This window comes from Coenobita brevimanus, chromosome 74, assembly GCF_032717465.1.
Source record: "Coenobita brevimanus isolate Jiangsu-jjx chromosome 74, ASM3271746v2, whole genome shotgun sequence".
NCBI lineage: Eukaryota > Metazoa > Arthropoda > Malacostraca > Decapoda > Coenobitidae > Coenobita > Coenobita brevimanus.
In genome coordinates this window covers 7,757,942-7,770,370 of record NC_137027.1, presented here as the reverse complement: position 1 = coordinate 7,770,370, position 12,429 = coordinate 7,757,942, and the positions used below count along the sequence as shown (strand labels likewise).

At 40.0% G+C, this 12,429-nt stretch overlaps 2 protein-coding genes across 2 annotated transcripts in view; both read left to right on the top strand.

Moving 5' to 3' along the window:
* LOC145407727 (actin-3, muscle-specific-like) overlaps positions 1 to 12,429 on the top strand; it is an 86,481-nt gene that overhangs the window by 72,037 nt on the left and 2,015 nt on the right. The gene's annotated exons all lie outside the window — the stretch shown is intronic.
* On the top strand, positions 2,113 to 5,234 carry LOC145407729 (actin, muscle-like). The gene is made up of 2 exons (XM_080278602.1): positions 2,113 to 2,134; positions 3,950 to 5,234. Exon 2 carries the CDS (start codon positions 3,968 to 3,970, stop codon positions 5,096 to 5,098), a length of 1,131 nt encoding a protein of 376 aa, XP_080134728.1. The 5' UTR covers positions 2,113 to 2,134; positions 3,950 to 3,967; the 3' UTR covers positions 5,099 to 5,234.

Below are 12,429 nucleotides of genomic sequence, written 5' to 3'. Positions count from 1 at the left end.
CCTCAAGTAGTGTTTTACAATTAGCTATAAATGACACTACATCACTGTTCATTTAAGTATTCTGGTGATATGAATTAATGCATTAATACTGTCAGGCTCCCTCGGCTTACTCTCAGCTGTATAAAAGTCGTCAGGCGTTATCTGGAACATAACACTAAAATTGCCTCAGCCAAGAAAGAGTTACTGGTACAGTACTAGGATTAACACCCACAGCCTCTTACAACTCAATCTCAGCTTAATAAAATCGTCTGACACTACCTGGACTAGAATACCATGAGTAGTCCCAAGAACTGGAAGCTTTAAAGAAAGTTTTACAGTATGTTTACAGAATGATCAAGAACTATGTGAGAAAAAAACATCCAAGTGTTCTATAGAAGCATGGATAATAGAGTTCTACTCGTACGTAGTATTTCTGCAATGTCAGTAAATATTAACAATGGTATTTCACCAAAAACTTCCTTACCTGATCGTTGAATACACAACAAAACTAAGATTTTTCGTACCGACACTGCATGAGCACAAACAACATACATTTTACCGAGAGTGAGTGAGCACAGACAACATACTATATTCATTTCGATATTACTTAATTAGCAAAAGCATATTAATGCCTATCAACCGTACAAGGATCACTAAGGCAAATAATAAATATGAACTTAAATTCTGAGGTAAAGTTCCGGGATTATTTCTTCCTTTCCCCTTTATCAAATTCTTATATAATACATATGTATTATATTCAGTACTACAATATTTTTATATCATTGTTGGTTTGATGCAGATAAAGCTTACGGATGAATTAAGCATATTTTATCCGCAAGCTTTATCTGCATCAAACCAACAATGATATAAAAATAGTACTGAAAATTAGAGAACAGTAATTACCTCTCTCATGGTTGGAACAAATCTAGTACACTATTTCATCTAACGCCAGACGATTTTGATCCAAGTGGAAACGACCATCGGAACCTGAGTGTTAATATTGTCACCATTAACCCGGAGCCTGAGCGTGTTAATATTGTCGCTATTAACCCTCTCATCGTCGGAACAACTTTACCTCATTCCCATCAGAGCCTGGGACCCGTATTCTCATCGGGTAAGGAAGCTCCCTAACACCTCTTCCTTACCGAGTTATTTCTGGATGCGGCTGGGTAATATGGTTTTGTAATTTAATTATGCAGAGTATGACGATATTGGAAGGATTTATGTTACATTTTTTAGGACAGTAACCTGTAATAGACAAAATAAATCGTTCAGGAAGGGGTGTTAGGGGGCTTCCTTAACCGACTATTACAGGCCTAGGAATTGTAAATATAGTGTACACATAAGAAACTACTATACATACCAGGAAAATAGCTGTGTTTTAAGTTACAAATATTTTCAGGTAAAATATGTCTTCTTGTTTTATATTTTTTATCTCGAGACGACTATATTCAATTAACGAAAGAACTGTACTTGCGAAGGGGTTAAAGAGGATCTATATGTAGCCCCTCCATTTCGAAGAGCCTATCCTAACTTGAATGTAAGTGCTTGAAGGCAACAATACTAGATAAATAAATAGATAAGTCTCTATATGCACGGGGTAACGAAAGCCTCCTCCAGTTTTAAAAAGTCTCCCTGAAGCTGAATAAAATCATCTGGTGGTAATCAGAATAACGAACTGTCTTTAGGAGCATTTCGAAAGAGATTTACTTTAAAATAAATGTAATTGGATTTTGATTAAACAATTAAAAATATGCTTTGTTATCTGTCACTGAGGCAAGTGACCACTCTATGTTTTTTATAAATTGATAAGGGAAGAACCTGGTACCTCCATCTCTCTTGTACCCTCTAACTGGCAACAAAAATCGCATTCACCAGAGCGACAGTCCTCCTCGTCGTTTTTATCTCTTGGCTCAGATGTCGTGTCGTAAGAGTAAGAAAATATTTGGTATTCTCGCTGCCGCTTTATACCCCATGAGGAATCACGCAATTCATAGCAAACCCACCCAAACAGCTGTAAGGGAACAAAGGTCAAAGCCGGAGACAAGACAGGGTTTCGCTTTCATAGTTTAGGGGAAGAGAACGCGTATATAAATGGGTAGTAGTGAGTCCCTCCCCTTAGTGTACTTCAGGCTCAGGATACGTCTGGACTAGTGTACGTACTGGATTTAGTGCAAATTCACAAACAAGTTCAGAATATTTGGAGGAAAGGCAAGGAGTGTGCAGAATATTCCCATGTATCTTGTTCCCTCTGAAAAAGAAAATCTTTATAACGAAATACATCTGAACTTGCGTACATACCGTAACTTTGATTTATAAAAATAACTTCAGATCGATTCCCTGTCATAAGTTTTATTTGATGGAAAAGAAGGGATGCACAGTATATTTCCTCTTGTTTTTGCTGTAAAAACAAATATTAGTAACGCTATAATCTACTGTACATGTAGTAAAAATGATGCGGCCCTTAGGCAGTGTAACACGGGAAAAATGTAAATCCGTTAATTTATATTTGGCGCAAGGTGGTTCAGTGGTTACAAAGCCTCAGTCGGAGTGAAGACCTTCCATAAATTCGATCTCCAAAGGCGGCTGAAGGTTTTTCGATCGTGTAAAGTCATCATGGAAAATAAATTGGCTTGTCACCTACGCCTAAATGCACTGAACTTCGATAGACTAGCTCTGCGTACCAACACCTCGTAGTGGCCGTTACTGTTCTCTGTATTTAGTTATACAGTTACATGGGCATCTAACTAACGTCTTGATAAGAGTCAGCCAAAAAAAGTACTAGCTTTTCTAAGTCTTATGCAAAAAATAAGTTCTTGCCCACTTGAAATTATAATCCCTTGGTTGTGATATAGAGATTTATAATTATTCTTAATGATACAGCAGCCAGACGAATTCTATTGAGTTTATCAGAAAGCTCTTGACCTGGGTGGCATGGTATTATAATCTCAGACGGTCATTTAATAGAATTAAAAAAGAAAAAACAGTGAAGATCATTTTTCATAGCGAAACACTGAAAGTACTACGATAGGTCATTCTCGTCTACATAGTTGGTTGTCTTTCTTACAAACCGTGTGAGAAACAAGCACCAGTAGGCAGTAGTTGTTCCCTACTCATTATGACTGGAATCCATGAGTACAATGTAGGGAAGTGTAATCAGTTATAGCAATTTTTCTGAAACCTTATGTAACAGCTTAATCCTTTGATCGTCACTATTCTCTCGTCTGAACAATATCGTCTGTTGATAGCCTAAATATAATTCCTGGAAGCACAAATACCAGAGAAATTGTGTGAAGTCTTTGATTACCAGAATTTCTCTTTGGTGAACAAAATCTTCTGGTATTAGCCTGAGTAAATGTGCAAGTGCACTAACTGCAAGGAAAAGGCTAAACACCTTTGAAGTCCAAGAGTAATATTTTGACTGGCTTTGGAGAATTAGTAGCACTTCTTCCTCTGCTATATATTCTACACATTATACCTCAATATTCTCTTCTGTTTTATTTGCCAGAAACATAAAAGAGAAAGTCAGAGCGTAATATGCAAAATATATAACTGAAAAAGAGAAATACTGAAGATTCCTATGTCACCGAGACTACGACCCTAACATTCAACAGTGATTATTGTTTTCTGATGTTTGTTCACATACGTACTATCAGCAATTACATTTTTCATAGTTAAGGATAAGACATTATATGGCCAACAGCTGGATTTTGGCTAAACCTGAAAATCATGTCCAGTTTATTCTCGTCCTAATTCCTATGACGACCAGGACAAGAGTAGTATTACACTAAGTTTTAACAGTACATTACTGCAAAGTGGGAGAGTGTGTCGATCACCATTTCCGCCACCTTATTGTGTGCTTAATGACATATAAGGCATTCAAGGGTAACAGTTTTCTCCCTTACACCTAGTGTTTGTCCTTTTAATTACGATTAGTAACTAATAAATTGAGAAAATGTATATTTTCCAGACCTAACTCTCATCCACCATGTGTGACGACGACGTGAGCCCCCTGGTTGTGGACAATGGCTCCGGCATGGTCAAGGCCGGCTTCGCTGGAGACGACGCACCTCGCGCTGTATTCCCCTCCATCGTAGGCCGTCCTCGTCACCAGGGTGTGATGGTCGGTATGGGTCAGAAGGACGCTTACGTCGGTGATGAGGCCCAGAGCAAGAGAGGTATCCTGACTCTCAAGTACCCCATCGAGCACGGTATCATCACCAACTGGGACGACATGGAGAAGATCTGGCACCACTCCTTCTACAACGAGCTTCGTGTCGCCCCTGAGGAGTCTCCCGTCCTCCTTACTGAGGCTCCCCTCAACCCTAAGGCCAACCGTGAGAAGATGACACAGATCATGTTCGAGACCTTCAACACCCCCGCCATGTACGTTGCCATCCAGGCCGTGCTGTCCCTGTACGCCTCTGGTCGTACCACTGGTATCGTGCTCGATACTGGTGATGGCGTGACCCACGTTGTCCCCATCTACGAGGGTTACTGCCTTCCCCACGCCATCCTTCGTCTTGACTTGGCTGGCCGTGATTTGACTGCCTACCTTACCAAGATCATGACTGAGCGTGGTTATTCCTTCACTACCACGGCTGAGCGAGAAATCGTTCGTGACATCAAGGAGAAGCTTTGCTATGTTGCCCTCGACTTCGAGAATGAGATGAGTGTGGCTGCCGCCTCTTCTTCCCTCGAGAAGTCCTACGAGTTGCCTGATGGTCAGGTCATCACCATCGGCAACGAGCGTTTCCGCTGCCCTGAGTCTCTCTTCCAGCCTTCCTTCCTGGGTATGGAATCTGTTGGCATCCACGAGACCGTCTACAACTCTATCATGAGGTGCGACATTGATATCAGGAAGGACCTGTTCGCCAACAACGTTCTCTCTGGTGGCACCACCATGTACCCTGGTATTGCTGACCGCATGCAGAAGGAAATCACAGCTTTGGCTCCTGCTACAATCAAGATCAAAATTATTTCTCCTCCTGAGCGTAAGTACTCCGTCTGGATCGGTGGTTCCATTCTGGCCTCCCTGTCCACCTTCCAGTCCATGTGGATCACCAAGGAGGAATATGATGAGTCCGGCCCTGGCATTGTCCACCGCAAGTGCTTCTAAGTTCTTCACTCGTCTCTTCTTACATACTGTTATATGCTGTTGTATCTCCGTTTTATATGGCAAGTTGAGGCTTGTTGTAGCATTATATATAACTGAGAACTTTTACTGGAGAATTCGAATAAAAGACATAGGTTGACATGATTTTAGTTTAGTCCTTTTCTTTCTATATGAATTCTCTTGTTATTTTCATCAGAATATCAGAAACTCGATTACTAGATAATAAAACAGTAAGAGGTACATTAGTCTTGGCTGAAGAAGTAACATAACACAGTTAAAAATACAGATATGAAATTATTCTTGGCGGTAACTTCTTAGTGATCCTTTTTAGAACATAAGAGCTCCAGGAATAATCCGGTGATAACTGATACTATAATCAAAGCTGCAGTCATGTAGTATACCCTCACATGCAGGGTGCTAAGAGGTTCATTGTCCTTCCTTTTTAATAAATCATTGCCATTTTGCCAATTCAATCAGTACAGAAATTACTGAAGTCTATGTATTTGCAAATTTATCTCATTAGTAGATCACTGGTAATCGATCTTTGCCAGATCATGGAACTATAAATATTCAGATTCCCACAAGATAGTCTTGCTTAAAAAGAATTTGTGTGCAGTCAGAAATGAATGTAACTCAAGCTCTCTTCTTTGAACTCGAGCCAAGTTCAGGAACATATATTTAGTCTACAAATTAAGATGTACCAAGATGTGTAGCACGTCAGTATTAGAGATAACGATGTTTTTGTTCGACTTTTACGATATAATTTAAAATGGAACATAGTATCTCAAAAGTGTTTTAAAATGGGAAAAATCTAACAGACTATAATAGAAATCTGAAGTCATCATACTGCTGAAATCAGGACAGATATTCTTATCTGATCTCATGACACAGCAATATAGTGGCAGAGAAGGAGCAACACCCCACGTGAAAGTTTTAGATCTTAACTGATCACATTATCTGGCAGTCAGGAGGCTACGCATGCAGATCGTAAGACATGTACTGAAGTCTATGATGATTCCTGAATATACTATCGTCATCTGTTTCCAACATATGCATGAGGAGAGAGAGAGAGAGAGAGAGAGAGAGAGAGAGATGGGGGGAGGGTGCTACAAAACCTAAGTTACAGGAATACAACTCGGAAATATTGTTGAGCAGAGGGGCCCACAACACGACGCGAGGGAGGACTGCCTTGCTAAAAATAAGTTATCATATTCCCATTTTCTCACAGCAGGTGCACGCCGCTCCCCTTCATCATGATGACGCCTTTTCTCTCTCTCTCTCGATAACTATTTTGCACGATGCTCTTTGATAAGTAGGAATACATAGGAAATACGGATAAATGGAGGCCTATTGACCCATGAAGAAGTTACCCGTTAGGAAGAGAGAGAGAGAGAGAGAGAGAGAGAGAGAGAGAGGAGAAGCTAACTGTATGTACGTCCAGCAAATAACTAAAAAAGGTAAGACAAAGGTAGACAAACACTATACTTGTTAAAAAATATGCATGGAAATTTTTATAGGAAGGGCAGAAGTGGAAAAAAAAACAATGCACTCTATAATCAGTAATACGAGTACAACAAATCTGAAAAAAAAAGCCATTCCAATGCCGACAGTCTGTATATAGAAACAAGCGAGTACCAATTTGCTATATGAATATAAACATCGCAAAGAAAGGGATACTATGCAACCTCCTGAACTGACGCACGTTAGACATTAAATCTATTTTCCCCAGTAATCTATGCTGGTCTTTAATCGTGCTTTCTCCAGACAACTTGATTAAACGTAGAAGAGACTATCAACTGGAGGAGTTAGGTATTGCTGACCTCATGCAGAAGGAAATCACGACCCTGGCTCCCTCCACCATCAAGACCAAGATCATTATCCCTCCCGAACGCAAGTGCTCCGTCTGGATCGGTGGCTCCATCCTGGCCTCTCTGTCCTCCTTCCAGTCCATATGGATCACCAATGAAGAGCATGACGAGTCCGTCCCAGGCACTGTCCACCGGAAGTGCTTCCAGGTCCTCCACTTGCCTCTTTTTAAATCTAACTTGCTCACATCATTCATTTCGTTTGTAGCTAAATGATGTTTGTTATACCTCAGTAAATATTGATCTTATGATTTTGGCTTTGATTTCATTATATAATAATGTCAGTCAGCCCTTTTATTTGCTTTATCGATATGCACAGCCACAATTTTTAAGTAACACTACTGAATACATGCATCGGAAGAGATATTTACTCAGAGGAAAGTCAATAGCATCATATGAACAACGCATTGGGTTTGGTCATGGGGATGCAGGCCCGTTGCGGAGAACCCCCCCCCAAAAAAAAAACAAAAAAAAAAACATGCACACTCAACGAAAGATAAGTAAAATTTTGTAAGTCCGCAGACAAATCGATACTACAAAATTACGCTGCACGGAAGGCGACACAACCACCAACCCTAACTTGGTTAATTTAGGTTGCAAGCAGAACAGAACTGCCCATGAAGGTTTTGGAACTAAACGCATCCCCATCTACAGCCCCTTGAGATGATATTTACATTACTGTATTGAAGATAAAAGGAGAAAATTTTGTTTATTTATAGATACCGACCCAGGTAGATCAAGGGTACAATTGGAACTAAACATGGACATTGGGGGATGGAGTGCAGTCCACAACCCAGACCCTCCAAAAAAATACCCATAGTATTCCAAGATAAATGGGTGTGTTAATGTGTGTATGCACTGAGAATGGCGTAGTAGAGTAAGCGGATGGGCATGGGTAGATCATTGTTAATGCGCCTTCGATCTGGAAAAAAAAAAATAAAACGGCATTGCAGTTAAAGGCATAATAAATTAATATCCTGGGCAGACTTGTAATCGGACGGGAGATTAATGCACTATCAGGTAATTGACTCACTGTGGATGAGGTTATACCTTCCCCCTAATTGTTTTATTCAGAAAAGGATACCTCCACCAGATAAACGGGGAACAAAGTCAGTTTCATACTCGTCTCTTATACTTAAGTCAAAACTGACAAAACTGGGTTCGTGGTGACATAATAGGTTGCTGAACTCCTTCAGACCAAGAACATCCATTCTGCCTAAATAAAATAATTTGGTTCTACCTATAATATAAAAAGAAGATTACCACTTATGTACATTTTTCTAATTTGAGGTAATACTAGATTATTAAATTCAGCACTGGATGTTGCCACTGGGCTTAAAAAGTTTTAAGACTTTGCTTAAGAGAATACGTAAAAAAAAATATTAATATTAATTAATATATTTTGCTGGTTCCTTGAAAGCAGTGATAAGAAACTGGGAAGTGAGCATGGAAGTGAAAAAGCTACTGCATGACAGTATTGTGATGCCACCTCTGACATATGGAAGTGAAGCTTGGACCTTGTTGGAGGGACAGAAGTCAAGAGTGAGAGCAGTGGAAATGAGTTATTTGAAAGGAGCACGTAGAGTCAAATGAAGAGACAGACTGACAAATGAGGAAGTGAAGGAGTGTTTTGGTGTGGATGTGGATGTGATAGGATGCGTTAGGAGAAACACATTAATGTGATATGGCCATGTGGAGAGGATGGAGAATGAGAGACTGACGAGGAGAGTGTATGTGAATGGGGTGGAGGGTGGAGGGGGAGGAGGAGACCAAGGGTGAGATGGAGGGATGAAGTGGAGAGGCATATGAGAGAGGGGGATGTAAGCTGGAAGCAGGGTGGTGAAATGGCGGGAGGCAGAGCGATATGGAGGCGATTTGTTTGTGGCTACCCCTTACGGGATTAAGGTGTCTGGCAATAGATGGATAGATAGAATTTATTATATCAGTAAAGTCCATGATCATTTTATGCACCAAAGTGATTTTCATGAACAGGTTAATTAGCACTGGGGCTTCTATGACCCACTCACGCCTGAATAAAAGTCTGACGTTAACAGGAACACGATACGAAAACTGTCTTGACCATGAAAAACAGTGCCAGTATTAACACTCTCAGGCTCTTGTACTCACTCAGGCTCCTGTGTCACTCTCAACTGAATATAATCATCGGAACAGAATACCAGAGTTGTCCCGTGCATGAGGATGTTAACGGTGTCCCTGGCTATCCATCTTGTGCCTGATGCTGTGTAAAAGACATCCACGATAATGGCCGGATCCTAAGTGGCACGGGAGGCTTCGTAGCACTTCTTGTTTTGCGATGTGTTTTGCATTTTTCACCATAACCTTTTCTTATGTGTTATTTATATCGCAGTTTTTATCAATAACATACACCAAGATACTGAGGTGTAGTGTGCTGAATAAATCGCTAAAAAAGAGGTGTTACGAAATCTCCAAAGTCTCTCACAATACAATAGCTATATTTACACTATTGAAGTAACAAAAATACTGTCGCGAAATTGCACTTCGGTCCAGTAAAGGACTCGAGTTATTTGCAAGGTGATTGATAGTTAGCCACTTCAGTCCGATCACATCTTTTTGCATTATGTTATTGCTATTAACAGGCGATTTTCAGTTTGAGGAAGATTTTTCGAAATGCAGGGATTAGTTTACAGTCTTCAATATCCCCCTGAATATTAGAGGTGTTTTCTAAGTTAAATACAGTCATCTGGAGGCAGCAAGAATTAAAATAAATCCTTGGGGCGAAGGATTCTTTCACATAAGCGACAGCAGAAATCACATGAACTGATATACGTTCATGCAACAAAGGTGGCCAGAAAATGGGAATTCCATCTGCAATATAGGAAAGTAAAATAAGTACACACACAAAAAAACAATAATGAACATTGTATTTACTGCAGTTAATTTAGTTAACATACCATCAGCTAGATCAAGCAACCTAAAGAAAGGAAGAAATGATAAAATAGTATCTAAAGTCTCTAATACGAACGTTCGTATATCATTACTTGTGTGTAAACTAAGGTCTTTTTACAGCTCTTACTTGTATAAGCTTATGACAGTTCAGGTGCACTTTGCTTCATTAATTAGTCATTTTAGTTATTTTTGGCCGTCTTCTTCTAACTGACAAACATAATAACGATTGAGGGATATATTGTGCTAACAAATAAATTACCGGTGACACAGTTTCGTCCTCGTCCGTTCCGTAACTTGGCTCAGGCGTTGTTTTGTAATGGCTAGGAAAATAACCGGTATGCCCTCCGTCTATTTATACCTGATGAGGAATGACACATTCCATACTTAACCCGCCAGAAGCAGCTGTAAGGGAAGAAAGGTCAAAGGAGGAGACGAGGCAGAAGTTCATTTTTATGGCGTAAGGAAAGAGAACAAGTATATAAGTGAGCAATAGTGGGCCCCTCCTCTTAGTGTACTTCAGGCTCAGGATACGTCTGGACCTGTGTACGTCCGCCACTTCGATTCACAGACACCCAACTAACTCCCTTTCCTAACTTTGATCTGGTTTTGCGAGACAGAAAAGGAGAGTGTAGAAACTTCCCATGTCCCTTGCTCTATTTATAATAATAAATCTTAGCTACAAAATACGTCTGAGTTTGTGTAGGTCCAGCGATTTAGATTCATGTGCATTCATACGATTAACTCCCTTTCGTAACTTTGATTTGGAGGAATAAAAAGGGTGTGTAGAGTATTTTCTTGTATCTTGTTTCGTAACTATGATCTGGAGGAAAAACAGTGTGTAGAGTATCTCTTGACATTTTTTCTTTCTGTAAGCAATTTATGACAACGAAATACGTCTCGATGTATGGATGTAAAAATGGTTGTAGTGGTGGTGGTGGTGAGGCCTTTAGGGGTTGCGTTGTTGAGAGAAAATGAGAATATGATAACTTATAATTATTTAGCATACAGTTAGTACATGGCTGTGTAAATTTCGCCGTGATATACTCTGCTTAACTCCTTTGGCCAGAGGACGTAGTTTTCGCTTTATTCTTCCTAACATCACATTTTCTGCAGGCTAAGAGAGACTATTTGAAATGCAGGGATTAGATACAGCTTTCATGGACGCCTTTACTCCTCGGCTGGTCTCCTAATCTGAGTAAAATTGTCTGGTGGCAACTAGAATATAATATAAGTGACGTCCACTGGTTGAAGGGATAACTGTGAGGAAAGAATAGTATTGTGAACTGCCATGCAAGGAATGATTATCGAATTGCAGAACTGTGCATGAAGGACTGAATATTTCCTATTAATAACGTTGATGATCTGAGCGTATTTATTTTACTAGTATGAGAACACTTTATTTTAATATGGTAATTTACTAAAATTGTTGTAGCAACTTTTTTTTTTTTTTTTTTTTTAATGTGTCCGACTCTGGGCAAAGGCTTGAACGCCTATCTCATGGCCCAGTAGTCCTCCTACACACCTCCACAGGTCACCACTTCGGCGCTAACACCCACCGTCCATAGTGAATACATGATAGGGCTGTCTCATACAGGACTGGTGTACTGGTATTTGCAGGGGTATTTTTACGACATGTCGGCGGGTCTTCTGGTAGATCAATAAAGTCTACTTTAATGACATTCAAATCCTCAAACTGTTCCCTGCCCCAGCCAGCATTCGATCCTGGGTCCAATAGGACTGCAGGCCGCCTCTCTACTAACAGGTACAAATTAGCGTGAGTTCCCCCTCTTCACTATCACAACAAAACCCAAGCAAAATATTAAAATGGAAAAGCAATGAACCACGAGATCCCCCTCAATGACCTCAAACACTGTAGCATAAAAGATTACGTAACTTATCGATCAGCAAATTCCTACTCTTGAGAACTATTTCCTGATGATCTGAAGCATTTAGCACGGTATTAACCCCTTCAGCATGAGGACGCGTTTTGTTTACTATAATTTTATTACCACTAAACGATTTTATATATCTTAAAACAACACCGTTGTAATGAAGAGGTAATGGAGGCAATATCTAACTCCTCCAGTTCGTAAAGTCTAACTTAAGCTTAGTATATTGGTCAAGAAAAAAAAAAAAAGAGTAAATTTAGAAATACGTCATCGAACTGAAAGCGCTAAGCTACGCCAGTTCATCAGTCATAGCACATTGCTCATCATCTGTTAATTATAAACAACAATTATCAAGTTCTGCGTACAAATAAATGTATAAATACAAATTCAAAGTATTTTGTCTGAATGATACCACAGCCACTAAAGCACATAGATTTCTCATACACTTAGCACACACACACCACAAAGCCAGTCAGGAGACAGGACGTGTGTGCTGGGCAATCCCCAGGTCCTGTCCTCCCCACTTACTGTTTTTTAACCAGCGCATACCCCACTGACCGGGCTAATGTATGGCCCGGCCTGCACTATAGGTGCAGGGAATCTTTGAACGAGCGAACGAACACTCAGCATTATAAAGAATATTCATTATCAT